The 27,424-nt window shown below is 58.0% G+C and overlaps 2 protein-coding genes across 6 annotated transcripts; both read right to left on the minus strand.

Annotated features, from left to right (window-relative positions):
- Window positions 1–2,200: 2,200 nt before the first annotated feature.
- Window positions 2,201–17,887, minus strand: SART1 (spliceosome associated factor 1, recruiter of U4/U6.U5 tri-snRNP). 2 transcript variants are annotated; one of them, XM_027045088.2, is made up of 20 exons: window positions 17,496–17,887; window positions 16,687–16,744; window positions 16,261–16,316; window positions 15,567–15,693; window positions 15,340–15,445; window positions 15,013–15,090; window positions 14,790–14,889; window positions 14,556–14,698; window positions 14,260–14,463; window positions 13,431–13,555; window positions 13,216–13,349; window positions 12,969–13,102; window positions 4,549–4,722; window positions 4,266–4,376; window positions 3,879–3,966; window positions 3,491–3,581; window positions 3,242–3,377; window positions 2,618–2,707; window positions 2,388–2,509; window positions 2,201–2,285 (listed from the first exon to the last, which is right to left on the minus strand). In XM_027045088.2, exons 1-20 carry the CDS (start codon window positions 17,806–17,808, stop codon window positions 2,267–2,269), a joined length of 2,409 nt encoding a protein of 802 aa, XP_026900889.2. In that variant the 5' UTR covers window positions 17,809–17,887; the 3' UTR covers window positions 2,201–2,266. The 2 variants fall into 2 exon arrangements, with proteins under 2 accessions (XP_026900889.2, XP_026900888.2); XM_027045087.2 differs by having other exon boundaries at window positions 14,260–14,466; window positions 17,496–17,883.
- Window positions 17,888–19,066: 1,179 nt separating this feature from the next.
- On the minus strand, window positions 19,067–27,393 carry TSGA10IP (testis specific 10 interacting protein). 4 transcript variants are annotated; one of them, XM_027045521.2, is made up of 8 exons: window positions 27,215–27,393; window positions 26,108–26,241; window positions 25,324–26,003; window positions 24,997–25,144; window positions 22,897–23,064; window positions 20,249–20,348; window positions 19,927–20,051; window positions 19,067–19,214 (listed from the first exon to the last, which is right to left on the minus strand). In XM_027045521.2, exons 1-8 carry the CDS (start codon window positions 27,359–27,361, stop codon window positions 19,106–19,108), a joined length of 1,611 nt encoding a protein of 536 aa, XP_026901322.2. In that variant the 5' UTR covers window positions 27,362–27,393; the 3' UTR covers window positions 19,067–19,105. The 4 variants fall into 4 exon arrangements, 3 of the variants coding, with proteins under 3 accessions (XP_026901322.2, XP_026901321.2, XP_026901323.2); XM_027045520.2 differs by having other exon boundaries at window positions 22,897–23,067; XR_008290251.1 differs by lacking the exon at window positions 20,249–20,348 and having other exon boundaries at window positions 22,897–23,067.
- Window positions 27,394–27,424: the final 31 nt, after the last annotated feature.

Raw genomic sequence — 27,424 nt, forward strand, 5'->3', positions numbered from 1 at the left:
ACACCCCAGAGCCCCGTGATTTCTTAATTGTTAATTCATTTCTTAATGGCTCTTTTTATCCTTAGTTGATACCCGAGTAGAGGGTGTAAAGTCAAAATGTATTTTTTGTATCATTCAAAAGAATTTTTTGCTATGTTGCTATGCAATCAACTTGATATAAAATTCGGTTCACTTGTTTATTTAGGCTTTTAGGGATTGCTTTTATATTGACTTACATTTAAAAAATAATGTAAAAAACTTACCTGGTTTCCAAAGTCAAAATGAGAAAACAAGACACATCAGAGAAGTCCAGACGTCTTCCGAGTTTCCACTCAATTTTTTTTCTTCCATTGTTTATTTTAGAGAAAATAAGATTATTTGCATGTATTAACATCCCTCCACTTTGCTCAAAAGTTCAGAGGTCTGTCTAGCTTTAGCAGTCTCAATTCTTCAAGCTTTTGCTCTGTTAGACACCAAACCAGCTTCCAGGGGCTCCCACTGGTAAAACTTGGGAAATTTGAGGTGGGAGCTTTTGTCTCCATCTGGGAGCCAAGGAGGCGGGGCTCAGCGGGGGCACGCAATGCACCCAGGGTCCCCAGGGTCGTGTAGATGATGAGCTGGGCAAGACCTGGCCTAGTGACCAAGGAGGGAAAGGGAATTTGAATGTTCCTCCCGCTGTTGCACCCCCTCCTCTGGGAAACAGCCCCTTCTGGGCACTTGACATTGAAGCCTCAGAGGCTTGACAACCCAGAGCCCTGCTCAGTAGGCTCCTTAAGCCACCTGGCTCCTTCCTGAGGATGCCAAGGGACGATGTGGGACCAGCTGGGAAGGGTGGGGCAGGGAGCATAGCTCCAGGGGGCAGTCATGGGCTTGGCGCTGAGGGGCGCCAAGGATGGCACCTCGGGGGCAGACAGGTAAGAATTCAGCTCACCAGCCTGTGCTCTGAGGACCTACTGCTAACAGCCCAGACTGGCACCTCTTTCCAGTTGCATCGGGATGCCCGGGCCGGCCCTGCCTGAGCTGTTTCTGGCTCCGACAGTGACAGCCTCCTAAGGGACCGCTGCCTACGGAGTGAGGCCTGAGGTCGGCCAGGGCGGGAGCCGCACGAGGCACGGTGACCGTGCACACCGCCAGCCGGGTCTCATGAGCTTCTGGGAGAAATGTCCTGAGTTCCAAATGCTAGACCCAGCGTTGGCGCCCCGAGCCCTCGGGCGGCCTTCCCCAGGGACCGGAGGGGCAGCCGAGGTGGAAATTCAACCCGGGCGAGACCTCACACGAGGGAGACCACAAGCTCAAAGAAAGCGTGATGTGACCGCTTGCTGGGTTTGTCCGGCAAAACCGTCCCCAAGAGCAACCAGGGCAACTGCGTGTCGCCCGAGCTCACACTTCCTGCGAGACCGTTTGAAACCATCCTTCTCTTCTACTTCGTGTTTGTCGGCCTCAAAAAAAAACACCTGTGAACCACCTGGAATGTGTTTGGGCATCGGCGGCAGCAGGACACCAGCTCTCCAACGGGAGCCTCGATTCAGGGCTCTGGTGCGTCCCGTCGTGGCACGTCCAAGCCTCCTTCAGAGCTCACCTCCCTGGGGAACCACACGCGGGACACATCCCCAAGCAGACGGGGGCGGCACAGGGGCTCGAGGAACGCGGCGTGGAGCCCGGCCCACTGGCCCACGCGGTCCCGGGCCCCCGAGGGCAGTGATTCATGTGCCATCAGAGGCTGGAGAGACCAGGGTGACCGAGGCTCTAAAACCACCTCCACTTCTCACCCGACAGCCATCCCTGGCGAGGGTAAGGTGCGATCTTTGACAATCAGCCAGGACCTGAACCACCACGCCGGGGGTGGGGGCGGGGGTGGAGGACTGTCCTAGAGGATCTGGACAGTCTCTCCCTCGTCTTTTTGTCTGTGTCACTGGATGGCTGGGTCATACCTAGCGGTTGTCAGACTCTGAGGCATCTCTGAGGGGTCCTGCTCGCCTCTAAATGCCAGGTAGGTGGGTGGGGAGATGGATGGATGAACTCATTTAATCCTCACAAGACAGTCTATGAAGCAGAGGTGCTTTGACTGTACAAATGGCAGAACTAAGGCTCAGAGAGATTCGGGGACCGTCCTGAGGTCACACAGCAACCAGAGCCCGCCTGAGGGCAGCGGATGCCCCGCCCAGCACTGCCTGCCCCTCCTCCCAGGTCTAACCCCGGAATCTGCACCATGACGAAGGAGGAAAAAATAAGGAGGGAACTTTATTTAATATTAAAGTCAGGGAGGGGATCGGAAGGGAGATCGGATTCACTTGGTGATGGTGTTCCTGCGGAAAGAAGAGAAGCATGAGGCTGGACACCGGCTCGGGCCTTCCCACCCGGTCAGGTGGCCCCTGCCCCGGCCCTGCCCGCCGTGCTTCCCCACTCACGCGTTCATGCTCTTGCCGCTGCCACTGAGCACGATATACGGGGTCTTCTGGGCCTTTTGCTTCTCCTGGAGCAAAGCCACTGTGCCCAGGGGCGTGTCGCTGGAGCTCATCTTCTTCAGGAGCTGCAGGACAGGGGCCAGTCAGCACAGGGCAGGAGTAGGCCCCAGAACACCCATCACCCCAGCACCGGCAGGTGCCAAAGCCACCCCACGTCTCCACGGGCCACCCACCGCCTCCTCGTCCAGCTTCTTCATCCGCCGCTCAGTCTTCATCTTGCCTGAGCCTTTCCCGTGGAAGCGGTGGGACAGCTGCCGGAAAGCCTGGGGACACGGGGCAGGAACCGTGTGAGAGCCGCCTGTGCCCCAGAGGGCAGCGGAGGGGTGGTTGGGACGGGGCTGGGAGGAAGGCAGCGACCTGGCGCCCCCCAGGGGCTCCGCAGAGTCACAGAGACGGACTTGGGGGCCAGAAGTGCCGCGACAGGGACACTGAGGATCCTCAGTGAGACCTGCATGCGGAGGCTGAGCCGGCCAGGGCCTGGGGCTGGGTGGGCCGTCCAGGTTGACGGTGCGCCCCGAGGCTGGGCTGGGAGCACGTGGGGAAGAGCGCCAGTGGGGCGGGGGCCTGGACAGCAGCCACCAGAAAGGCGGCCCCCAGGGCAGGTCAAGCCACGAGGGGGCAGGCCGGCAACGGGCCGTGATGGAGCCCGCTGTGCCCCCCAGAGATGGAAACCGAGGCACAGGGGCTCTGACACTTCACCAACACTCCAGCCAAGACCCCATGGTGCAGCTCTGCCTCCTCCGGGAAGGGCAGGAGCCCCACCTCTCCGTGACTCAGTCGCCCACAGCCCTGCTCACCTCCTTGGGCGTGAGTTTCCGGCCCGTCTCGTCCACATACTCAATCTTAACGTCGGGTTTGTAGCCGTCCTTCTCCTTGAAGTCCTGGGTAAAGCCTCGGTACTCCTCCCGCCGGCTGTACTTGTCGTCGATGGCCCTAGGTGCGAGACAGGGGGGGCCTCAAGGCCAGCACCGCCCACCCCGCCTGAGTTCCCCACAGCCTCCGGCCGGTGACACCCCCGTGACCCGCTGCCCAACCGCCCCACTCACATCTTGTCTTCGATGCAGTACACGGCCGACGGCAGGGACTTGTTGGGCGCCTTCACCCGGGCCACCTTCTGCACCGTGGTCTCCAGCAGCCCTGGGGAGAGGTGGTGGTCAGACTCCAGGAGGCCCGCCGGGTCCTCAAGCCAGGGTCTCTCAAGGCCACGGCCTGACCACTTCCACTGCCCCGGTTCTCCCCAGAGATGCCAAGACTTCAGGGGCGAGTGGTGGCTTTTGGGGGGGGGGGGATGGGCAAAGCCGTCAAAAATGGGGTGACATGGTGCAGAAAGGCCAGATGCTGCTATGACCGCCCCAGACCTGGGGGCAGGGGGGCAGCTCGCAGGGCCCGGGGAGTGGCTCACCCTGCCGCCCCCGCAGGGCTCACAGCCCTCACCTTTGTTCTGACACAGCAGCAGGGCAGCTGCCAGCCCTCTATTCACGATGGGCTCCTCGTCCAGGATGGTGGTGGAGGAGGCAGAGAACTGGGGGGCGGCACACGGGACGAAGGTGGTGAGCGGGCCGCGCGGACTCTTCTCACCCCTCACCCCCCACCCTCCCCCCACCGCACACAACCGTGGTCCTTCCGGTGACCGGCCCCACGCCAGACGCCTCGCTGAATCCTCACCACGACCCTGTGAGCATCACAGGCCCCATCGCAGAGGGGGACGGCGGGGCTCTGAGACAACGGGCCACTGCTCCAGGTCCCCCGGCCCCCAACCCCGCTGCGCCGTGGGCCCCTGCTCCTCCCCCCCGACCCCCCACCTCGCTCCGCGCCCCTCACATCCTGCTGCTGCTTCTCCTCGTCCAGGTTGACGGTGCTCCAGCCGATGTTCTCCTCCCCGTCGGACTCAGAGCCGCCGTTGGCCGAGCGTTCCTCGTCTCGTTCAAAGTCCTGGGGGTCAGGAGGCCAGGGTCAGCCCAGGGAGCCCCAGCCCCTCCCCGCCCCCAGCCTCCTAACCCACCGGGGCCCTGAGGCTCGTTACTGGGGACCTGACCAGAGTGGGGGGGGTCCAAGCCGGAGCCGAGGGGAGCAGGGGGGAGAGGCAGGCCGCCCGAGGACCCACCATGAGCTCTTCCTGCTCCTCCCGGTTGCCCGCCAGCCCGTAGGTGGGGATCTCCCCCAGCGTGCGGCAGAACTCAGACGTGGCGTTGAACACGATGGCCCCCTTCCGCTCGGGGTCCTCGTCTTCCTCCCAGCCCCGCTGGCGGGCTTCCAGCTTCTTCACAATCTCCACCACCTGGGGGAGGGAGCAGCTGTGGGCAAACCCAGAAGTTTCTGGGGAGGTGCCGTCGAGACCCAGAGGCCGCTCCTATGTCCACAGCAGACCTGGCTGGTCTCTGCTTCCTTCCTGGCTCCCCGTCCGCTCCCCCACTCTGCACCTACACCCATCTCGCTAGGTCACTCCTCTGCCGCAAAGCCATCGATGGCTCCCTTCTGCCCTTTAAATTAACATCCAGAATTCCACACAGCCGTTCTCCAAAGCCCCACAGCCTCACGTCTTCCTCTGGGACCGGGGCACCCAGGGCCTCTCGGCCACTCCACCGCCACCCACCCTTCACCCCACAAACTCCAGTTTCAAACACCTCTTCCAGAACCCTTCCCTGAGCCCACAGGGTGGGGAGACGCCCGTGGAACTCCCACACACTTCTGGCACGCACCGCCCCCCCGCACCGCCTGCCTCGCTCCTCCCTCAGGCCACCCTCTGGCCCAGCATGGCCCCAAGGCCCCTCACAACTCCGCTCCCGATGCCACCCTCCGGTCCCCTCCACGCCGCACTCCCATAAGCACCCAGGACCGTCTAGGATCTCCCCTCCTTCCACCCCACACTTTCGTGCTTTGCCCCGACAGCAAGCTCCTCAGAGAAGTTTCCAGTCACCACATCCACTTCCACACCCCTCCCTTCCATCCTGTTTTACTACGTTTATTTTTTTTAACGAATATCACCATAAACATAAAAGGGTCCTGGCACGTGCATGTTTAAAAATAGTAACAACTAAACACACACCCAGGCACCCATGGCCCACTCTCAGATATATCATTTATACCCTTTCAAGCCTGACTGTCTCCTTGCCCCTTTTGGGGCTCATGATTCACTGGCTTTACTCTCCTTTTTTAATACAGTTTATTTACTTATTTTAAGAGAGAGGGAGAGAGATGGAGAGAGCTACCAGGACAGGGGCAGAGAGAGCGAAAGAGAGAGAATCCCAAGCAGGCTCTATTAGTGCAGAGCCCGATGGGGGGCTCCAACTCATAAACCACAAGATCATGACCTGAGCCGAAGTCGGACGCTTAGCCAACTGAGCCACCCAGGCGCCCCTCACTAGCTTTTCTTTACGGTTTTACCACACAACGACCCATCCACAAACAGGGTATTATTTTGTTGTACTTTTTTTTTTTTTTTTAAGTTTATTCTGAGAGAGAAAGAGCGCATAGTAGGGGGAGGGCATAGAGAGAGGGAGACAGAGAATCCCAAGCAGGCTCCATGTGGCCAGCACAGAGCCTGACACAGGGCTTGATCTCATGGTGTGAGATCGTGATCCGAGCCAAAATCAAGAGTCAGACACTTAACTGACTGAGCCACCCAGGCGCCCCTGGTTGTGTGGGGTTTTTTTGTTTTTTGTTTTTTTGAGAGAGAGAGAGAGAGAGAGACGGAGGGCGCAAGTGAGCAAGGGGCAGAGAGAGAGACAGAAAGAGAAGCGGGGCTCACCTGAAAGGGCTTGTGTTTTACCTAAGGGTGGTGCTCATGTTTTACCCGAAGCAGGGCTTAAGCTCACCCGATATGGGACTCGAACTCACGAACCGTGAGATCGTGACCTGAGCCGAAGTCAGATGCCTAACGACTGAGCCACCTAGGTGCCCTGGTTGTGTATTTTTTTTTAAATGCTTTATTTTTGAGAAAGCACAAGCAGGAGAGGGGCAGCAAGAGGGGGACAGAGGTTCCGAAGCAGGCTCTGTGCTGACAGCAGCAAGCCCGAGTGGGGCTCGAACTCACGAACTACAAGATCATGGCCTGAGCCGATGTCGGACCCTCAACCTACTGAGCCACCCAGGTGCCCCCAGCTGCACGTTTTTAAGACATCATACAATCTGAACCGTGCTGTAGATTCCTCCGTGATTTGCTTTTTTTTTAAAATACGTTTTAAGATTCATCCTGACACGAGCGGCTGTACTTCGTTAGCTTTTCACTACAGAATCGTGTTCCCTGATGTGAACGTACTTAACCTAGGCACCTGGCGCTGCGGACGGCCCTTCTGTCTTTCCACACAGGACGCAGCAACCAGCGATGTGACGCCCGGGCCCCCGGAGCGCGCGGGCAAGTGCGTGTGAGGATTCTGGCTGCTCCAAACCCTGACACTTGATCCCGTCAGACTCGGACATTTCTGCCAGACGGTGCGGGCGGGACCCGATCGACGTCCTCGTGGCTCGCCTTTCCTTGACCACGAACGAAGCTGGGCCCCCCTGGGTATCCTACTGGCTATTTCCCCTTCCGCTTCTGTGAACTGCCTGCTGGGCTCTTCTGCCTGTTTCCCCATCTTGCCCGTTTTTGTTGTTCGGGTATTCTCGACACCAACCCTTCTGTGACGGTTACGTGTACGTGGGCAGGGATCTTCTTCTGGCCCATCTTGTACTCCTCGTGACACCTTTTCAAATAACTCCAGTTCTTAATTTCTAAGTAAATATTAAGGTTTTTTTTTCTCCCCTCATGGTTTACGCTTTACATTTTTATCGTTTAAAAATCTTTCTCCTAAAATCATCCAATCACAAAAAAACAAAAAGCAAAAACAAAAAAACCTGTGATGCCCCCGACAGGAGGTCCCTAAAGAAGGTCAAAATCACAGGGACAGGAAGTAGGGCACGGCTGCCTGGAGCCGAGAGATGAGAGAGTTTAATGGGAACGGAGTTTCAGGGTTCCAAGACAGGAAGAGTTCTAGGGATAGATGAAGGAGACGGCTGGCTGCACAACCACGTGAAGGAATTTAACATCACTGAACTGAACATTTAAAAATGGTTAAGGGGCGCCTGGGTGGCTCAGTCGAGCGTCCGACTCTCAATTTTGACTTGGGTCACCATCCCAGGGTCGTGGGATGAAGCCCCAGGTCGGGCTCGGTGCTGAGTGGAGCTTGCTCGGGATGCTCTCTCTCCCACTGCCCCTCTCCCACACGCACTCTCTCTCTAAAATGTATATATATTAATAAAGGCCCAAGTGGCAAATTTTATGTTCTATGTATTTTAATGCAATTAAAAAAAGGAAAAAAATTTTTCTCTGCTACAAAGTCACAAACATAATTTCCTTAACTTTGTTCTGAAATGTCCTATCCGTTAACGCAGCTGTTATGGACTGCGCTGCGTCCCCCCCCCCCCAAATTCCTATGTTGAAACCCTGCCCCCAGTATGACTGTGTTTGGAGACAGGGCCTTTAAGGAGATGGTCATGGTCAGAGGTCATAAGGGTGAGGCCCTAATCCAGCAGGTTGGTATCCTTATAGAGAGAGAACGACACCCCAAGGACGCAGGCACACAGGGAAAAGGCCACGAGAGGCCACGGTGAGAAGACGGCCACCGACAAGCCTCAGGAGCAGCCAAAACTCTCGAACACCCTCCCGAAATTTCAGACTCCAGGACTTTGAGAAATAAATTTCTGTTGCTTAAACTACCTTGTCTGTGGCATTTTGTCACGGCAGCTCTAGCTGCCTAAAACAACAGTGTACCTGTCTTCTTTAATGTCTTTTGAAAACAGACTAGGATCTTCCCCGTACAGATCTTTTTTTTTTCTAATGTTTATTTTTGAGGGAGACGGAGTGCAAGCCGGGGAGGGGCAGAGAGAGAGGGAGACATAGAATCCAAAGCAGGCTCCAGGCCCCGAGCTGTCAGCACAGAGCCCGACGCGGGGCTCGAACTCAGGGACTGCGAGATCGTGACCTGAGCCGAAGTCGGACACTTAACCGACTGAGCCCCCCAGGCGCCCCTCCCCTCCAAATCTTACACATCATTTACTCCTTTTTATTTTGTTGCTATCCTCCTTATCTGTTACCCGTTTAGAAAAGATGGAAAACATCTGTTTAGCAAGCTGTCTATTGCTTGCCCGTATTACTTCACCACCTGTTAACCCCTTCATAAACAGTATCTTTTTTTAACATATCTTCTATCTCTTGCTGGGGTACAGAAACACGACCGGCTTTCCTCTGGTCATCTCGTATCACCAACCTCACTACAGCCTGCCTGATCTGCCCGCATTTCCCACTGAGGCCGCTTTGGGCAACAGCACGGATGACCTCCGTGCTGCCCAATCCAGAGGTCAGCGCTCATCCCGGATACCCTAATTCTCCATAGCATTTGTCACAGATGCCTCCTGTCAAGAACCTCTCGGCACGTGGCTTCCAGGACAACACCCCGTCCTCCCGGTCTTCCTCACGCGCTCTCCTCCTTGGGCTCCCCTCCTTTATCCACACTCACTGTCCTGGGGACTCTACCCACTCCTACGGCTTTTGACTCGCATCTACGTACTTACTGACTTCTGCATCTATGCCTCCAGCCTCAGCCTCTCCCTTGACGTTCAAGTTCTTGCATCCAACTGCCCGTTCGGTGTCCAACACGTCTAATAAAAAGGCACCTCAAACACAGCCAAAACCGAACCCTTGGGTCGTCTCCCCCAAACCTGTCCTCCCCTAGCCCTTCCCATCTCAGGAACGGCCCTCCCTGCTCCTTAACTCAGTCAACGGCCAGCTGTTCAAGTCAAGGTTCCTAGGGGTCGTCCTTAACCTCTCACACCCGCTCGCGATCTCGCATGCAATCGGTCCATCAGCCAACACTGTCAATTCCACCCTCAAGATGCACTCCACACACAGCGGCTTCTCCTGGTCTCCACGGTCCCCAGCGGGCCACCATCCCACCTGGTCTTCCTCCGACAGAACCGCACCGGCTAAACCTACCGCGAGAGCAAGCCCCCTCTGCCCACCTCCTTCCCTGTCACTCTCCCCGTGGCTCACGCCACACGAGCCTCACCCAACTTCCTGAGCGAGCCCAGTCGCTCCTGCCTCAGCGCCTCAGGTACCGGGTGCTCCCTCACCTCGGAACCGTGCCCTAGGACGTCGCTGAGGCTCACTTCATCTCGTCTCAACCGTCACCTCCTCAGGTTGGCCCTCCCTGACTAGCCGACTGAAAACGGGAGTGCTCCTTTACTCCTGATCTCCCCACCGCCTCGCCTTTTCCTCTCTCTCCTCTCCTCACGGCGGATCTCACCGCCAGATGTTGTTCTGCCCTCTCTCATCTCCTCTCACTAGAACAAAAGTTTCACGAGGACAGACACTCCTGTGCTTTCAGCTGCCGTGTTCCCTGCTGGACGCTGGGCGTTTGGCAAGTTACTCGCCGCGGAATGACACTAACATCCCGCGGCACCGTGAACTCTGTGAAGGCGCAGAGAGCAGCTCCGCCTCATTCCTGACGTCCCGCGGGGCGCAGGCCCTGGCATGTGGGGGGCGCCTGCTGCTCCCGGAGTCCCATCACCTCCCGACCTCCTCGCTTTCACTGTGGATTCCAGCACCCAGCTTCCTGCCTTCCCCCTGCTCCTCCTCTCGTCTGCACTCTCGGGGACCTCTGCCTCCAAAGGACCCATCCAACCACTACCCCAGAGGTTTGCTGAACTCCTGACCGCTAGCAACCGTTTCCCCAGCCTCTCCCCCCCTACCCTCCCCCTCCAGGGCTCACCCTCCCAGCCCTGGCTTATCATCACCAACATCCACAGCCCCGCCCCGTCTCCTCTCCATCTGCTGCCTCCCATCTTCCCAGCTCACTTACCCTGTAAACCTCAATCCAGTAACTCTCCCCACCTCACCAGGACTCCAGTCCCGTCCTCCCACCCGTCGCCCCTCCTGGTGCGTCCGTACCACCCAGCGTGCATTCTGTGCGTCAGCGGGGTCCCTCCTCTGCAACACTTTACCTTGTCTCTCCCCTCGACAAACCCAACCCGGATTCATCCCAGACATCACCTACTTGGCTGACAACAAGGAGCACCTGGACGGGCTGCAGAAACCCTTAAACGCGCACACCCACTTCCGACTCGCGACCCCTTGTTGCAAACGCGGAGTCTCCGCTCATCTGCCCAGCGGACCTGCTTTTCGCCCTGTACCCGACTCCGGGCTCCAACACAGCGCCCCACCTTCCCAAGACCCCGCGTCCACCCCCACCCTCCACCTCCTCGCTGGAAAACAGACAACCAGACGGGGCTCCCTTAACTTCTTCCCCCCACCAGCCACCTGCACCTGCTGTGCCCGCTCCTGCTGTCCCCGAGACAAACCACAACGTGACCTGGCTCCACTCAAAGGCCACCCCGACCAGCACTCCAGGTCCCACCCCTGCCTTGCTCCTTAAGGGTTTGCTCCTGAAAATAGCTCCTCCCTTCTCTTCACTTCTCTGGCTCCCTTGGATCGGCAGCGAGCACACTCGTGAATCACCATCACTTAAGAAAACCTTCTGAGAATTTAAAACTGGATTAGACATTGGTTCAAACCCAAAAGGCGTTGGGGGCATAACTGGGAAGTTTTGTCATGGACTGCTATCAGAGGATTTATGGGATTTTTTCCTCCAGGGAAGGTGGGGTCCCCTGAGCCTGGGGGTTCAGCAAGTACCGTATGGGATTTTTAAGGGAACACAGCTACGTAGGGCAATGTCCTTATTTTTAGAGACGCCTGCTGAAGTGCCTCGGGGGAAAGAGTCACAGAGTCCGCAACTTACTTTCAGGGATTCAGAAAAAAACGAAAAGAGAAAGCGAGGCGAGAGCACTGTGACAAAATGTTTAAAAATACTGAATTAAGAGAACGTATAAAAAAGCTTATCATGGGGGCGCCTGGGGGGCCCAGTCTTGGTTAAGCATCCAACTTCAGCTCAGGTCACGATCCCGTGGTTCGCAAGTTTGAGCCCCACGTCGGGCTCTGTGCTGATAGCACAGAGCCTGGAGCCTGCTTCAAATTGTCGCCCTCTCTCTCTGCCCGTCCCCCATTCTCTCTCTCTCTCAAAGATAAACAAACATTAAAGTAATTTAAAATTAAGAAGTTCATTATGATACTCTTTCAACTGCCCTGCACCTAACTACTGCGGGGTGCGGCCCAGCCATGTTTACAAACACCCCCAGGTGACTCGGGCTCAGCCCAGGCTGAGAACCATCGGGCCACGTGACCTCTGCACAGTCCTTCCAGCCACAAACTCTACGATTCTTAGATCCGATCTGTAAAATACTAATGCTATTAACCATTAAGTACAGAAAAAAAAAACCCTACTCTCCATCACGCCCCCTTCAGCTACTGCCCATTTCTCTGACCCTCTTTAGGGCAGCGGTGGACAAAGTACCGGCCACCACCTGCTGCCACAAATAAAGTTTTACTGGGTCGCAGCCATGCCCCGCTGCAACGGCCGAGCGCCTGAGCCCCTGCGCTCCAGTGTTTGTGCGGCCCACCTGCTCCCGCTCTAACTGTCCCAAGTTGCCGCCCTCGCTTCCGTGTCTCCTCAGTCTTGTTGACACACTGTGCCGCACCTGACCCGCCTGTCCCTCCTTGAAAGTCCTTCTTGGCTTCTGTGAGCCCCACTCCCGCGGCTCTCCTCGACCTCAGGGGCTGCTGCTTCTCGGATCCCCCCGCAGGAGCTCCCACTGCTCTGCCCCACCGGCTGGGCACGCAGGGCTCCCTGTCCCGGCCTCTCTCTCTCTCTCTCTCTCTCTCTCTCTCTCTCGCTCCAGACGTGGGAGGGGCAGGATTAAAAGCACAGACTTTGGAGTCAGGCTGTTCAAACCCACGTACCAGTCACGTAACCCTGGGCAACTTGCCTAAGTGAGTCGACAGAGCACGCGAGCGGTGCCCAGACACGCTAGTGCCCGCTGAGGGTCAGCAACGACCAAGGCCATACGGACCACCGGCCCCTCTGCTCAGCTCACACCACTGGGTCCTCAAGTGTCCTAGGCCAATCCCTGCGAGGCTGGCTCCTCGGCGTTAAGAAGTCTCAGCTCAGATGCCGCCCCCTGCGAGATCTCCCCCAAACAGCTGAGGCAAGACGCCAGCCCCCCAGCCGTCGGCTCCGTCTTCCTGGGTTCGGTCTGCCCGGCTCGAGGCACCACCAGAGTGTGTTCATGCACACGTGCCGGCCTCCACCCCCAGCTAGAAACGCGGCTCCGTGAGCACAGGGCCCCTCGCGGTCCCGCTCACCTATGACTCCCCAGCCCTCGGGACGATGCCTTACTCGCGGCAGGCACGCAACACCCAACCACAGAAGGGAGGGAGGCAGGGAAGGCTCCAACCCTACGCCACCTTAGAGCAAAAACACCGCTCAAACCTAGAGATCTGCTAACGACGTGATGTTAAACAAAAAAGAGAATCCTGGCCAGAGTGCAGGTGCCGTGCTCACGGGGACAGGGCGCCACGGCACACCCGTCCCCGGAGACCCCAGCCCTGGAGAGGCCAACACCCACCCGCGCCTGCCCAGCCCCGGCGCCCCCTACCTTCTCGCCGCTGTCCCGCAGCTGCTGCAGCTGCCGCAGGCGGCGCCCCTTTTCCAGCTGCTTCTGTAGCTCCAGCTCCGCCTCGTCCTCCTCCAGCGCCTCTGGGGACCCGGCCTGCGCGCCTCCAGCCTCCTCTGGCAGAAACACGGGAGGCCTCTGCTCGAATCATCCCCTTGCCCAGGGTGCTCGTCCCTGCCCTTGACCGCTCCCCCCACCCCACCAGCCCCCGGCCGGCAGGGCGCCTCACCCTCATCGCTGATGTCCATGTTCTCCACGCGGGTGTCATCCGACTGCGAGGGCTGAGGCGCCGGCTCCTTCTCCTCCTCCTCTGGGGCCTCCTCGTCTGCCTCAGGCACTCGGCGCCGACCCCGGCCCCGCAATCTAGGGGGAGAGGCCTCTCGGGTGAGCACGGGCCCCTGGGCCAGGCCAGCCCCCACCCCGCACCCCTCTTTCCAAGCGCACCTGGAACCAAAGTCCCCGTCTTGAGTTTGGTCCCCAAGAGGCAATAAGTCATCGGCCCGCACGACCACCTCCTTCTCTTTCTTGCGAATCTTCTTCACCCTCCGTTTGGTCTTTTTAAAGGTCACCTAAGGGGAGGAGAGTTGACACCTGAGACGGGGAAGGCGGGCGGCCACGAGCCCCCGAGAACGAACACTTCCTTAGTGCTCCTCCGTGCCAGCCTCTGTCCTAAGCACTTCCCGCGCACAGACAACACGTGAGGGAGGTGGGACTTTGTCCCACCTGTGAGATGACGAAAACTGAGGACAGAGAGTCTACGTTCCTTGCCTCAGGTTGCCCAGCTGAGAGGGACAGCCAGGATTGCGAATCTTGTTTTTCTGGCTCAGGGGGTCCTGCTCTTAATCACGTGGCCAAGCAGTTCACCGAGCCCGGCGTCTACCTCTGTGTTCACAATCCTCCCAAACACAAACTCCACATACAGCCGTAAACTTACACTCACCCACGCTGTCACTAACCCTCGCAACGGCCCTCAAGACGGGGGCTCCTGCCATTCCCATTCCAAACGGGGAGCCTCGGCCTCACGGTTAAATGACTCACCCAAAGCACGAGCTGGCTAGATGGCAGAACCTGAACACGAACTCAGGACCATCTGTCTCAACGGTCCCCGTTCTGTTGGCAGCCACTGGCTCCCTGCAACACCGCCCTGCTTACCCATGAGGGCCAAGACCCTCACACTCGATCCCCCACAGCTCATCTGGCCGCACAGGACCCGGGAGGAGGGGGAGAAAGCCCCACCCCATCACAAGCCGTGGCCGGAGGGCTCGGGGCTCACCATCTCCTCGGGTGTGAGGTACTCGGAGGCGAGCCGGGGCCCAACTGTGCTCAGGGACTGAGCCTGTAGCCGCAGCTTGGCCCGGATCTCCTCCAGCTCCCGTTCCCGCAAGCCGTCAGCGGTGCCGCCCTGCTCCAAGCGGAAGGAGTGCGGCCGCTCGCCCTCGAGCTCCTCGTCGTACTTGGACAGGATGGAGCGGGGTTTCTGCTGCAGGACAAGAGGGACGGGTCGGGATCCAGCCTGTTCCTGAAAAGCCCCAGAGCCCCCATCTCACAGCCCCGTGCTGCCCGGCCTGCCTGGGCCAAGCCGTCCACGCTCTCATCCTCCGCATACGGCAGGTAGTCGGGCTTCTTCTTCCGTAGCTCCACGTTTTTCTCTGCCCGCTCCTTATCTACTAGGTTCACGTTCACCAGGACATCCTCCTCCTCCTGCAGCACACCTGCGGACAGGGCAGGAGCAGCGGCCACTCACGTCTACCCTCAACTCAGCAGTGCCTACGTCCCCAACCAGAGCACCTGAGCTCAACCCACCTTTGTCCTTGAGGGTGAGGATCACAGTCTCCCCCTCTCGGAAGGAATCGATAGCGTGCTCCACGGTGAGGCCCTGGAGATCCCGGGCACTGTACAGGTCCTACAAGGCAGAGGAAACGTCCAGACAAGCCAGGAGCCCAGACTCCCCGAGCCCTGGGACCCCAGCACTAAGGACAGTGGTGCGTCCACCCCTCCCTGCCCTCGGCCGCTGCAGCGGCCTTACCTGCCGCCTCTGCCCAAACTCCTCCTCTACCAGAGTGCTGACACCAAACTCTTGGTCCATCTCCTCCAGCAGTTTGGCCTATGGGATGGGAGGGGGGTGACCTATGACCTCACGTCATTCGGCATCACTGGAAGACACGTGGGACTTTACCAGGTGGGAGTGCAGAAAAAACAGGCCATTGCAGGGAATCCAGAGCAGACAGCATCGACCGTGGGCCTCCTACCTCTCTGAACCCGGTCACCTCCCAAGAACAAGCCTCCTGCCTCACCAGCCGGCCGGGCTGCCAGAGGCCCTGAGCGACCGCCCCCAGCTTCCCCGGGCACTCACCCTCTTCTCCGCCAAGTCCTTCTCCTTCTGAAGCTGCCGGCTCCGCTCAATCCAGGCCGCGGTGTCGTCCAGCCACGGGTCATCCTCCCCCAGTGTCTTTATCTTCCTGAAGAGGAAAGAAAGTGGCCTTCTGGAGAACCCCTTTCCTGCTCCCCCCACCTGACTCAAGAGCTCCCTGGCAGCCTCCTCAGGTCCTTCCCTTGTCACCCCGGCAGGGACCCCCTCACCCCAGCTTCTGGTTCAGGAGGCGCTTTTCTTTGGCGGCTGCCAGCTTCTCCCGTAGCTCCTCTCGCTGTCTCAAGGCCATGGGATTGATGACATCGGCTGCCACGGGCTCCTCCTTGGTGCCCGCCTCTGGAAGGGGGGCCCAGACGTGAGGCTATGCCTGCCCGTGGCTGGTGGGGAGAGGAGGGAGCCACTCACCCTGCCCCCTTCCAGCTCAGGGGGCCAGAAGGGGCCAGGAAAGGGGGGATCGAACCCTTCACCTAACTCCTCCCACTACATCCCCACACTTCTGTGTCACCCCACACAGCATGACAGGACCCTCCACGCCTTACAAGCTCCCCAAGTCATGCTTTAAAAAACAAACACACCTGACACGTGCACAGCTCAGGTCAGTTTGTAGCAGCTACGCATGTGTCTCAGCCTGGTTAATGCTGCCTCGCAGCACAAGGCTAGCACGTGGTGCTAGCCATTTGAACTTAAAGAATAAGCTGATTCCCAAACCCCCATGACCGCTGTAGGGAGAAGCCTCGTGTCTATTGGCAACTATGTACACACACACACACACACACACAGACAGCGCCACTAAATGGAGCTGAACCTGGGCCATAACCCCACCCTCCTCACAGACCCCTTCAGATGGTCCTTTTCTTTCACCAAAATGCCCTCCCTCACCCCCATCCTCAGCCCCACACTCACCCTTCTTGACAGCGTTGACCTCTAAGGGTTTCAGCCCCAACTTTGCCCGGAGTTTACTGAGGGCAAGAGATACAACTGTTAGGAGCCGTCAACGAAACAGGTGCACGAAAGACATTTCAGGACAGACGGGGTGAAAACAGGATGAGACTGAGAGATCACGAGGGTCCCCAAAACAGGACCTGACCCAGGCAGCCTAGGACATTGGGAAGGACATTGGCCTCCAATATGGGGAACACAGGCACCAGGCCTGGCCTGCCCCTTAACCAGCGGGCCATCCTTCCTCTTAGGCCTTAGCGTCCTCTTCTGTAACTCAGATGGTCATACGGCACTTCTGATTTCAATGAGAATGCTTTAGTGTGGGAAAGGCCACCCCCAAGAAGCTGTCCCAGAAAATAAAAGCAGAAACATACGGGAGACGGAACTTACTTGGTCTCCTCGATGCTGAGTGACGAGGCATCTCCTGAGCTCGTTTTGGAGCCGGCGGCTAGAACAAGAAGAAGCCTGGCTCAGGTGCCGAACACAGGCCCAAAGATGAGGGCCTCTTCCAAACTCCTCCATTTCAGGAGACGACACAACCACCCACCTAGCTGCTCCAACCAAAACTCAAGGAGTCATCTTCATTTCCTTCCTCTTCCCACCCTCATCCAAGTGCTAAGATGTCTTAAATTCCTTCCGCAAAACACGATTTCGATCTGTTCAGGTCTCTCCATCCTGCTACTGCCTCGGTGCAGACCACTCTCAGCCCTCACGTGGCCTCCACTCTTGACTACTCTTGAACCAGTTCTCAATGCGGTGACACTAACAACATGATCAACTCACTCCTCGGCTCAAATCTACGGCTCCCGACCACCCTCAAGACAAAACTCAAATTTCTACAGGGTCCTTTGCGGTCAGACCCGTTTCTTATCCCTGCTATGAGCCCTGCACGATCTGCTCAATACCAGATTTCTTCCTGTCTCTACACACGCTGGGACTGCTTCATTCATCCGTTCACTCAACACCTTTACTGAGGGCCTGGGGCGTGCCAACTGCAAGGAAAACAAAATCTCTGCCCTCGCGGAGCGCAGTAGAGGGAGACAACCCTCAACCCCAAATAACCACAGAAGGCCCTTTAATGAGTGCCGACGAAGACAGCCTGGGGGTGCCCAGGCCCAGAGTACTCGGCCTGCACACACCCAGGCCCTCCCGCTCCGGGGCCCCGGGTACGCCCCGCCCCCACGGGCCACGCCCCTCACCGGCCTCGTAGCCGTCATCGCGCTTCTCCCGCTTCACGCGCCGCTCGGAGGGCTCTGCCTGGCTGCGCTCCCGCCCGTGCGCGCCGCTGCGGGCCTCGACCTCGGCCCCGCGACGCCCGCTCCCGCGCTCGCCCCCACGCTCCCGGCTCCGCTTCCGTCGTTCGCCGCCGCTACTGCCGCCGCCGCCGCTCCGGTGCTTGTGTTTTTTGTGCTCCCGGTGCCGCGGCGGCTGCTCGGTGGCGCCTCCGGTGCTGGCCGCCGCCGTCGTCCCGGCCGCCTCCTTCTCCCCGCGATGCTTCTTCGACGACCCCATGGTGGCACGTCCGCCCCGAGCCCGGCCGCCGCCGAGGCCCGACGATGCAAAATGGGAGCACTTCCGGGTCGCCCGGCAGCCGCCGTCGTGTTGCCGGAAACCAAGAGCGGCCGCTTCCGTCGTTCGCGCCGGAGCCTGCCCCAGAGGTTCATGGGAAGGCTGGGATCGGAGCCCAGCGGCGCAAGAGCGGCCGCGTCGGTAGGCGTGGCGGTCTTTAAGCTGGTAGCCTGACTGCGCATGCGCTCCGGGGGTTGCGTCGACCGGATGTAGTGGTTACGGGTCTCTCCGCTGGAAGCGCTCTACGCCAGGCACCCGGGAGCTGGAAGCGCCCGCCCGGCACCGGACGTTCCGTGTGTCACGGACTTGCTGTGGACGGCGCCCGGCGCTCCTTGGGCGTCCTCCTAGTGGACTCCCCAGGGTCGTGGCTCCATCGCGTGTCGGACAGCGCAGCATGGTCTCCTGACAGCCGTGGCTCCACAGTCCAGCCTCCAAGTCCCTGCAACCAGTATGGTCAGCAGACGCCGCCTTCCCACGAGCCTTGGATTGGGCTTTTTAACCTGTACTCCGGAACCCCCTAAAACTGAGTGTAGAATTTCGGCACATCTGTGTATGTGAGCCTCCTCCCCTCCCCCCCTTGGAGGGCGTCTCACTTGAAATTAAGTTAAAAGCCCAATTGGAGCGCCTGGGTGGCTCAGTCGGTTGAGCGTCTGAGTCTCCGACCCTCGGCTTCGGCTGGGGTCATGGTCTCAAGGTTCCTGAATTCCTGCACTGGCAGTGCAGAGCCTGCTTGGGATTCTCTCTCTGCCGCTACCCTGCTCGCGCATGTCCTCTCTCTCAATAAATAAACTTTAAAAAAAAAGGCTCAATTCACATAATCCCTCCTCACACTCCCACCACCCCACAGTTGCTCCGTCTGGCCTGTTATGGTGTGATGTACCCCATTAAAGGTCCAACCCCTAACCCCCACCCCCACTCCACACGCGCACCAGGAGTTCTCAAAAGCCAGATCCTATTCACTCTTGAATTCCTAAGACCCAGCATAGATGGAAATGGGGGTGGAGGAGCCGCAGCTGTTGCCCTATGCGACGACCCACTCGGGAGCAGGGCCAGGGCTGTGTGTGCTGGGCGGGAGCAGCTCCTGGGCGGCAGCCAGAGCTCCTGGGTGATGGGACAAGCTAAGCCTGCTGCCTACCCACTTGCCACCTCCTACCCCCAACCTGCAGCCTCTTCCCAGCACCACCAGAAATTACACAGTGTGTTTCCATAAAGCCTTTAATCATTATCTTAGGAGCTGGGCTCAGTCTGGGCTTGGAGTGGAGTGCCTGTTGGGCTGGCTTCCAGTGGGTTCTGCTTTTGGGGGGCTTCCAGAAGAGTGCTCCATCCTTACCCCCATTGACCTGTGGCTCCTTAAAGGTGAAGACATAGGTAGAGACCATGGGTTTCTAGCTCCCCACCCCCATGCCCAAGGAGACCTGGGCTGTAGGAGGGGAAAGGCCATTATTGACATGTGGGTTCAAATCTGGCTCCTATGCTGTGAGACCCTGAGCGAGTGATTTCCCCTCCTGGAGCCTCAGTGTCCTTATGCATGGGCCTCATAATCCCTGCTGTGCATCACCTTGTTCTAAAGCACAAGGGGCAGTATACAGGGGGTGACTTGTGGGGCCCCACCCCACAATGGGGTCTTGGTGTGTGGCCACTCATTTGGCCACAGATTCCCAGCCCGGCTCTGCTGCTTATTTGCTCCTGTGTCTTTGGACAGGACCCTGCCCCTCAGGTCCTTAGTTTCTTTACTGGGATCTGGAGAACATCACCCCGGTCCTGCCTTCCTTGGGTGACCTGGGGGACAGGGCCTAGGGAAGGACCGATTGACTGCTAGAGCTAGGCAGTGTCCTTCGGGCCGAGGGGTTGGGCCACCGGGACTTAAATCCAGGGCGGATCAACATGGCTGCTGGTGAGTTTTCTCAGCTTCTTCCCAGATGGTCCAGCCCAGGCTGGAGATGGGCGGGGCCGCAGCTAGGGGAGACCCTGTAGGGCCCAGAGTGCTGGCGGTGGCCCCCCCACTTCCCTTCTCCCTGTAGCTGGGCAGAGCCAGTTCCTTGGCTAGCTAGATGGCCTCACCTGGGTTTCCTGGAGGCGCCCTCTGTGTTCCCCTTTCCTGCTTCAGCCTGTAGCTGCTCCTCATCCAGTCCCAGTGCGGACAGCACCTGGGAGAAACGCCGGGTCACCGTGAGCCGGGCATTGGCCTGAAGAAAGAGAAGCGTTCCTGCTCTGCAGGCTGCCGGGGACGGGTGGTGCCGCGTGTGAAGGTCCCAGGGCTTCTGGATGGGCGGTGGCCCCGGGGTCCTGTCTAAGGGGGCCCACTCTCACATCCCTACGCACTCAGCCAATGAGAAGCGCTGCTCTCAGGGAGGCTGATGCTCGTCCAGGGGCTAGGCCTCACCTGCATGGCCTGCTGGAACAGGTAGGGCCGGGCCTGCACCCTGTGCTGAATGCCCTGCAGCTCTGCCTGGTACTGAGCAAAGCGCTGTCGCTCCTGGCGCCTGCAGGGAGACGGACCTGTGGGCAGCCAGCCGCGAGCACAGCCCATCCCCGGTCCTGAGTCCACTCCTCCTCTCTAGGGACGTGACGTCCTCCCCGCCCTTACCTTGCAAAGCCATTTCATTCCCAGCCTCGCCCCGGGTTCCTCCTGAGGTCAGTGGGGTGGAAATTATTTGCTCCGTTTTACCCATGATGAGCCGGAGGCCCAGGGGGGTTGAGGGACTCGTCCAAGGTCGCACAGCTGGGAAGTGAGAGACTGAGCCCCGAGCCCAAGTCTGCAGGCTGCGCAGCCGGGAGCTCATCTAGCATCCCGGCCACCCCCAGGCGGAGGGACCAGCTCCGGCTTCGGAGCAACTGGGCATCAGCTTGCAGGGCCTCTCCCCTCCCTGCGTTTACACCTCTGCGCCCCCTCACACTGCACCTGTGAGGAAGAAGCGGCGGCTGTTGGCTGTGGCTTTGGGCAAGGCCCCAGTCTGGGCTCTGGGTTCGGTTTCCTCTGTGCTATGGCAGGGATTACACAAGCTTGCCGCCATTCTCTGTGGTTTTTATAAGCACGCGGCTTGGAAAATGGGAGGGAGGAACAAAAGAAATATGGTGCAGATGACAGACTGCATCCCGAAAATATCAGGATTGCACGGGGGAAGCACAAATCCATTTACAAAAACCCAGTCTGTGCACTTGTCTGAAATGTGTCTGCTCTTCAAGCCGGGTATCCTGGCAGCAGGAGGGGCCCCCCGGCTGTACTAACACCCGAGACCAGGAATCCTGCGAAGCACGCAGGAGAGGTCTCGGGAATTGGTGGCAGCACCCACACACAGGACGGGAGGGGAGAAGCAGACAAGACCCCAGGACTCATTCGGGACCTCTAGCAAATGTGCCGGGGCCCCGTGGAAGAACCCTGCCTGGCACGGCCAGGATCTTTGGCTACGTGCCAGGGAAGGAAGCTTCCTCCATTCGAGAAGAAGAGATGAATTTGAAAACCCTTGGCCAGGAACAGGAGTTATTGCAAGATGGAGTCCTCGGCATTCAAGAGGTCATTTCAGCAGCTACAGAAGGCGGGGGTGGGGAGCGCCAGCTTGCGTTTGGTCTCTGTGTCGCCTGTGAGGTCTTGCATGTTTTTCCTGCTTGATTCTTGAGGCTGTTCGTTAGAATGGAGAGGAAGTCCACATCTTGGAGCCCCAGGCAGAAAGGAAGCCGTGTGAGTGGATGTCAGCCCTGTCCAGCATCTGGGAAGGAAAGGAAGTCACATAGCCTCCCTACCACAGGGTGACCTTAGTTGAGCCAGCCTCTCCTGCGCAGGGCAGAGTCTTTGCGGCTCGGAGAGAGCAAACTTCACGGGCTGTAAAGGCCGAGAGAGCCCGTGGCATATATCTGCTCTCAAGTAGAAAATAAAAGGTGTGCAGGAAACACTTCTCTCACTGACATCCGTCCCTTGGAGTTCTGAACTTTAGGCTTCCTGCCTTATTTGAAAAACAATGAACTTGAGGTCTGGCGCGGAGAAGGCTTCTCCTCCATCACTGGCCAAGGATTCCTTTAAAACACCCTTGACTTCTTAGAGTCCCGGTTTCCTCATCTTCGAAACTGGGGATGATAAGACTGAGCCTCAAAGAGTAAGTGATCAGAACCCCACTGAGTCCTTGGTGGGTCGCTGCAGGACAGAGACCTTCTGGTCTCTCCGCAGCACTCCACTCAACCTTGACCTAGCCCTTCTCCCAGGATGAAAGGAGATGAGTTGTGGAAAGATCTACCCTGCTGCCAGGTGCACCCAGTAGGTGCTCAATGTCAATGGCCCTGGTGGCCATATTTATTTGTGTTCTCTGTTTCACTAGGTAGGGCTTTGGGGGGACCATCGTGGCGCACTTTATCTGCAGATTGGGTATCCGAGCGCTCCGGGACCACATAGCAGCGCGACTCAATGGCTGCCCAAGTTGGAATCCTAGCTGTGCAGCTCACTTGTGACCTTTGGCCAATTATTTAAGCTCCCTGAGCTCAGTTTCCTCCTCTGTAGAATTATCGTTCTGATGCTAATGCCCCCTTCGTGGTCCCGTTAGGAGTCTAAAAAACTTTTAAATACACATCTGCCCGTTTCTTTTTAAGCGTGAAAATATAGGGAGAGAATGAAACAGATGACTCTTCACCTGATGGCAAAGAACGGTTGTCCCCAGGAGTGAGATCCCAGGCTCGCTTTACGTGCCATGTTAACTATTCCGGTAATGTCGGAGTTTTTTTGTAAGAAGCATCCCTGGCTTTTGAAATCGGAAAAGATTAGAACGAGTGGGAATGCAGGCAGAACATTTTAACCGTGAACTTTTGCCAGCTGCCGGGATTGGTCTTATTAGCCGGTGACCTCGCCTCAGCTCCTCCTCCGCCAGTGCCTCGGTGTCTTCATGGGTAAAGTGCGGCCAAGTGGCCTGGAAGATGGTTGTGGAGACAGCCCTGAGGGGAGGGGAGGTCTGCATCTCCTCTGTCCTTCATCTGACATCTGACATCTCTCGCGCTGCCTCCGCTGCCCTCTCCCCACCAGCCCCTCCCTGGCGCCAGGCTTCCTACCTCAGCTCCTCCAGCTTGCACTGGGTGGCGCCCGGCCCCCGGCTCCCTCTGGGCGCATAGGCCGCCAGGCAGCGAGCCACCTGCTGCTGTACCCGCTGCTCCCGGGCCCTCCGCAGCTCGGCCCGCTGCAACTCCTCCTGCTGCTGCCGCTCCCAGGCCTGCAACAGGCTTCTTGGGAGGGGGGAGGGAAAGAAGAAGGTGGGAGAAGTCTGGGGGGAGCAGCAGTCTCGTGGAGACCAGGAGCAGGCAGAGGGGTGTGGGGGCCTGAGGGAGGGATTGCAGGAGCCCAGAGAGCCAAAGGCCCGGGGAATGGCGTTCGTCATGGAAGCGTGCCATGATGAGGGCCGCATCTGGCCCACCTCGGGGCCTTTGGCTACTCTTCCTGAAGGCCTCGCCCCGCTCCAGCCAGCTGTATGCCCCGACGGTGGACATCCTCAGCCCTGTGGGGCTTAGTGCACCTGTGACCCCACGTGTATTGCTAACCTCCCCTTGCAGAACAGCTCTCCTTGAGGGCAGGGGCCAGCTCTTGTTCTCTCTGACCCCCATCTCTGGCAGGAACTAGGTTAATGCCTTTGGGTTTGAGGGACAGACAGATAGATGAATGGATGGGAAACAGAAACAAATTGGTGATGGGATCAGTGGGTGGATGACCGGATGGATGAATGGTGTGGACGGTTGAATAGACAACATCTAGATCCATGTGGAACATTCTTCCCCCAGCTCTTATGGCCAGTTCCTTCTTGTCAATTGGGTCCTTGTTCAAAAGTCAGAGAGAAGGAGAGTCCCTGACCACCCCTTCTGCCTTTAGCTGTACATCTTGTTCATTTCTTTATTAATTATCCTTCTTCCCAAGGAGAATGTAAGCCTCATGAGAGCAGGGTTCCTTATCTCTCCTCTTCACCACCAGTGTCTCCCCAGCACCTAGGACAGTTCTTAACCTAACTAGAAACTCAGTGTTGGTGACTTCATGCATAATTCAATCATGGTTGGACTAATAAAAGGGAAGATGCGGTCACTCACTCAGCACGTATTTATTGAGCACCAGCTGGTGCCAGGTCCTGTGTAGGGGCACCAGAGAGGCCATGATCAATAAGATCTGGTACCTGTCTTCAGGGAGCTCTGTACACGGGGATAGACAGGTACCCCAGGACCCCAATGCAATGCCGCGTGGCAAAAGCTATGGCGGAGGTAAGCACAGGGGAGAGCTTCCTAGAGGGCGCCTGACTTGGAAGCTGAAAGATGCATCCGAGTTACCTAGGTGGATGAGGAAGAGGGGCAGTCCCGGTAGAGAAGGGATGGAGAGCATGGGGCATTCTAGCACTCTGACTGGCTGGCATGGGAGACAGGAGCCTCCTTACCAAGAAATCTGGGCTTTGTCCTGAGCACACTGGGAAGCATGGGAAGCAAGCAGGGGATGACAGTAAGAATTGGAGGGTGCTATTAGAGTGCTGAGTGGATTCTCACCTGCCACTTGTAACCAGTCACCAAGACCTGCTGAGCCAGCCCCCAAATATCTCTTAAATGGATCCCCCCATCTCCATTCACATGACCACCTGGTTTATGCCCTTATCATCCCTCACCTAGACAATGCAACAGTGCCCCCTTTCCAGGCTTTCCCCCTCTGTTCCCATTGTCCTTTGTTTAAGCCCCAAGTATAGCGATTGTCTAACTCTACTGCCCTCATTGCTGTCTTGCCCATCCGTCTCCTTTTCCAACAGACCTTGAGCTTCTTAGGGCTAGGACCAAGTCTTTTTATCTTTACATCCTGAGGACCCATGAGTAGATACTCAATATATGTTGCATTAATCACTTAGTTAATAGATTAATTGATGGATAGAAGATGGGAAATGAATGAAAAGTAGCTTGTGTCGATAGATAGCTGGCCAATAAGACAGAGATGGATGGGTGGGTGGATGGATGGATGGGAGGGAGGACAGGTGGGTGGGTGGATAGATCCAAAGAAGATTGGATGATCAGAAGATTGGAGAATGGATAAATGAAGGAATGAATGAGACGATGAATGATTCAATGTCTCTAGAGAACTGGCTCCTTCTCTACTTCCTGTCCTTTCTTCCCATCCTCCTTTTTCTTCCACCTTACCTGGTGGCCTCCTGTCGTTTGTGGAAGGTACGGTTAGGAAAGTTGGCAAACTGGAAAGTCTCTTCATCTCCCAAGGCATAGGTCTTCCCACTCCAGTTGGAGGCCTGCACAGCAGCCCGCAAAGCCTTCCAGGGCTGCTTTTCAGGGCCTGTCCACAACGGGACAAGTTAGAGAGTAGCCCCCCTCCCAGCCCATCGGGTGATCCTGCCTAGTATGTGGAGCACAGCACAGCCCTGTCTGAACTGCTGGCCCAGGGTGCTGGCTCCCCAACCTGTCTCCCCGCTGTGTAGTTTCCTGGGGGACCCAAACGTTGAAGTCCACACTCACCGCAGTCCAACTCTTGGTGTAACTGCCTCTGCAGCTTCTCCAGCTCCTTGGCCCTTGACTTCCTCGTCTGCGGCCCTCGAAGGTTGGAGCTGCTCGCCTTGCGCTGTAGGTCACCCTCATCCAAGGCCTCCTCGCCAGAGTTCTGCCCCTTTCTCTGCGAACCAGCCCTCCTTCTATGGGGGGCCCTGTGCTCCCCCTCCTCAGCTTCCTCTGTCACCCCTGCAAACCGCTCCTCTTCCCAGATCGACCCCCTCTTGAGGAGCTGGGACAGTTCACCAGGGCTCATACCCTTCTTGACCTCCTCAGCACCCAGGGCTTCCGGCTCAGCGCCCTCCTCAGACTCTGATCCTGAGCTTGACCTCTTCCCAGGTGGCTGGAGGTCACACTCACTGGGGGCCTCCAGTTCCTGGCTCCCCCCTTTGCCAGAAGGGGTAGGGATGCCGTCCCAGGCCCTGAGCTGCTGGCTCCTCTCCAGGTTTGGCACCTCTGTCTTCCAGCAGAAGCCGTGGGCATCTGGGAGGGTGGCTGTGGACTTGAGCCTGGCCTTGTGCTGGGTGACGGCTCGGGGCAAGGGCGGGGCTTGGTGGCCAGGCTGAAGCAGGGCCCGACCATCAGTGAGGAAGCTCTCCCAGGCCCACTGGAAGGGAAAGGAGGGTTTCCGAGGAGCAGAAGGGATGAGACTGAGGAAGGAAAGGACAGGGAGCAGGGGTCAAGGTCAGGATGCCGGCCCCCCCATGGGGCCTGACACCCAACATCCCACCCAGCCGGTCGCACAGCTGCTTACTCTTCAGCCTCAGCAGGGCTATGCCCTTTCTTGTTCCGGGCCTTGGGTCTCCGGTCCTTTTTTGCCGTCTGCCCAGCACTCCGAGACCTCGGCTGCTGGCCCTGAATTACACCATCACCGCTCCCAAGCCTCCCCTGAGTGAAGACAGGAGAGGAGGCCCAGCTCCAAGCAGGCTCCTGGACCACCTCACACCTCCCTCAGGGGATCTCCCTCTTCTGTGCACCCCGAGTGGCCCCCTGGATTTTTTTTTTAATGTTTATTGTTGAGAGAGAAAGAAACAGACTGCGAGTGGGGGAGGGGCAGAAAGAGAGAGAGACAGACAGAATCCGAAGCAGGCTTCAGGCACTGAGCCGTCAGCACAGAGCCTGACGTGGGGCTCGAACCCACGAACCGCGAGATCATGACCTGAGCCGAAGTTGGACGCTTAAACGACGGAGCCACCCAGGCGCCCCCTGGACTCTTGTTACCAGTATAACCGACTGATCACCATCTCAGTGTTTAGCATTCACATAGCAACCACTGCTCCTTACTGAGTGCCTGCCAGATGCTCACGATTGTCTCCCAGTAACTCATTTAACCTTCCCGAGGACCCTATATTCCACTATTACCCCCATCCTGCAGATGAGAACACTCAGCCTCAGAGAGGGGAAATCACTTGACTTAGGTCACCCAGTGGGTAAGCGGAGCCAGGACCTGATCATGTTGAGTCTGTCCCCACAGCCCAGATCTGTCACCACGTGCAGTGCTGCCTCTGGGCCCCGGGCAGCTCTTCTGAATGGCCCCATGGGGTCCTGGACTTGCGGAGTCAAGGTGGAGGAAACTCATGATCTTTCCCAAAACCCTCCTCCTCCTGCAGTGTTCCCCAACTCACTCCACCAGAAGGCTGGGAGTCATCCCTGGGTGTCTTCCTCATCTTCACCCTGGACGACTTAGGCCTCCCTAGGGTCCCTGTCCCCTTCCCACCCACCCCCACCCCCCGTCTCTCACCTGGGCCTCAGCTCAATCTCATGGCTTCTCCAGGGCCTCCCTCAGCCCTGGCCTATGTGGACCCCAGGCAGCCAGCCTGCCTCCAGGCAGTTGGAAGTCCTCCCACAGGGCCTCCCTCACCTGCTCAGCCTGGGGGATGTCCGACAGAAACTTGAGCAGCCCTGTGGTCGTCACTGGAGCCTGGAGCCGCGTGTCCCGCCCTGGTCTCCCCGAAGTAGTCCTGACCAGCTGTTGGTGGGTGTTTCGCGTGTTGGTGTCCTGCCCCATCCCCCACCCCCATCTGCCGGCCTTGGAACTGCCCTCCCCACCATCTCTATGGCAACCAGTCCT

This window comes from Acinonyx jubatus, chromosome D1 (genome assembly GCF_027475565.1).
Source record: "Acinonyx jubatus isolate Ajub_Pintada_27869175 chromosome D1, VMU_Ajub_asm_v1.0, whole genome shotgun sequence".
Taxonomy (NCBI): Eukaryota; Metazoa; Chordata; class Mammalia; order Carnivora; family Felidae; genus Acinonyx; species Acinonyx jubatus.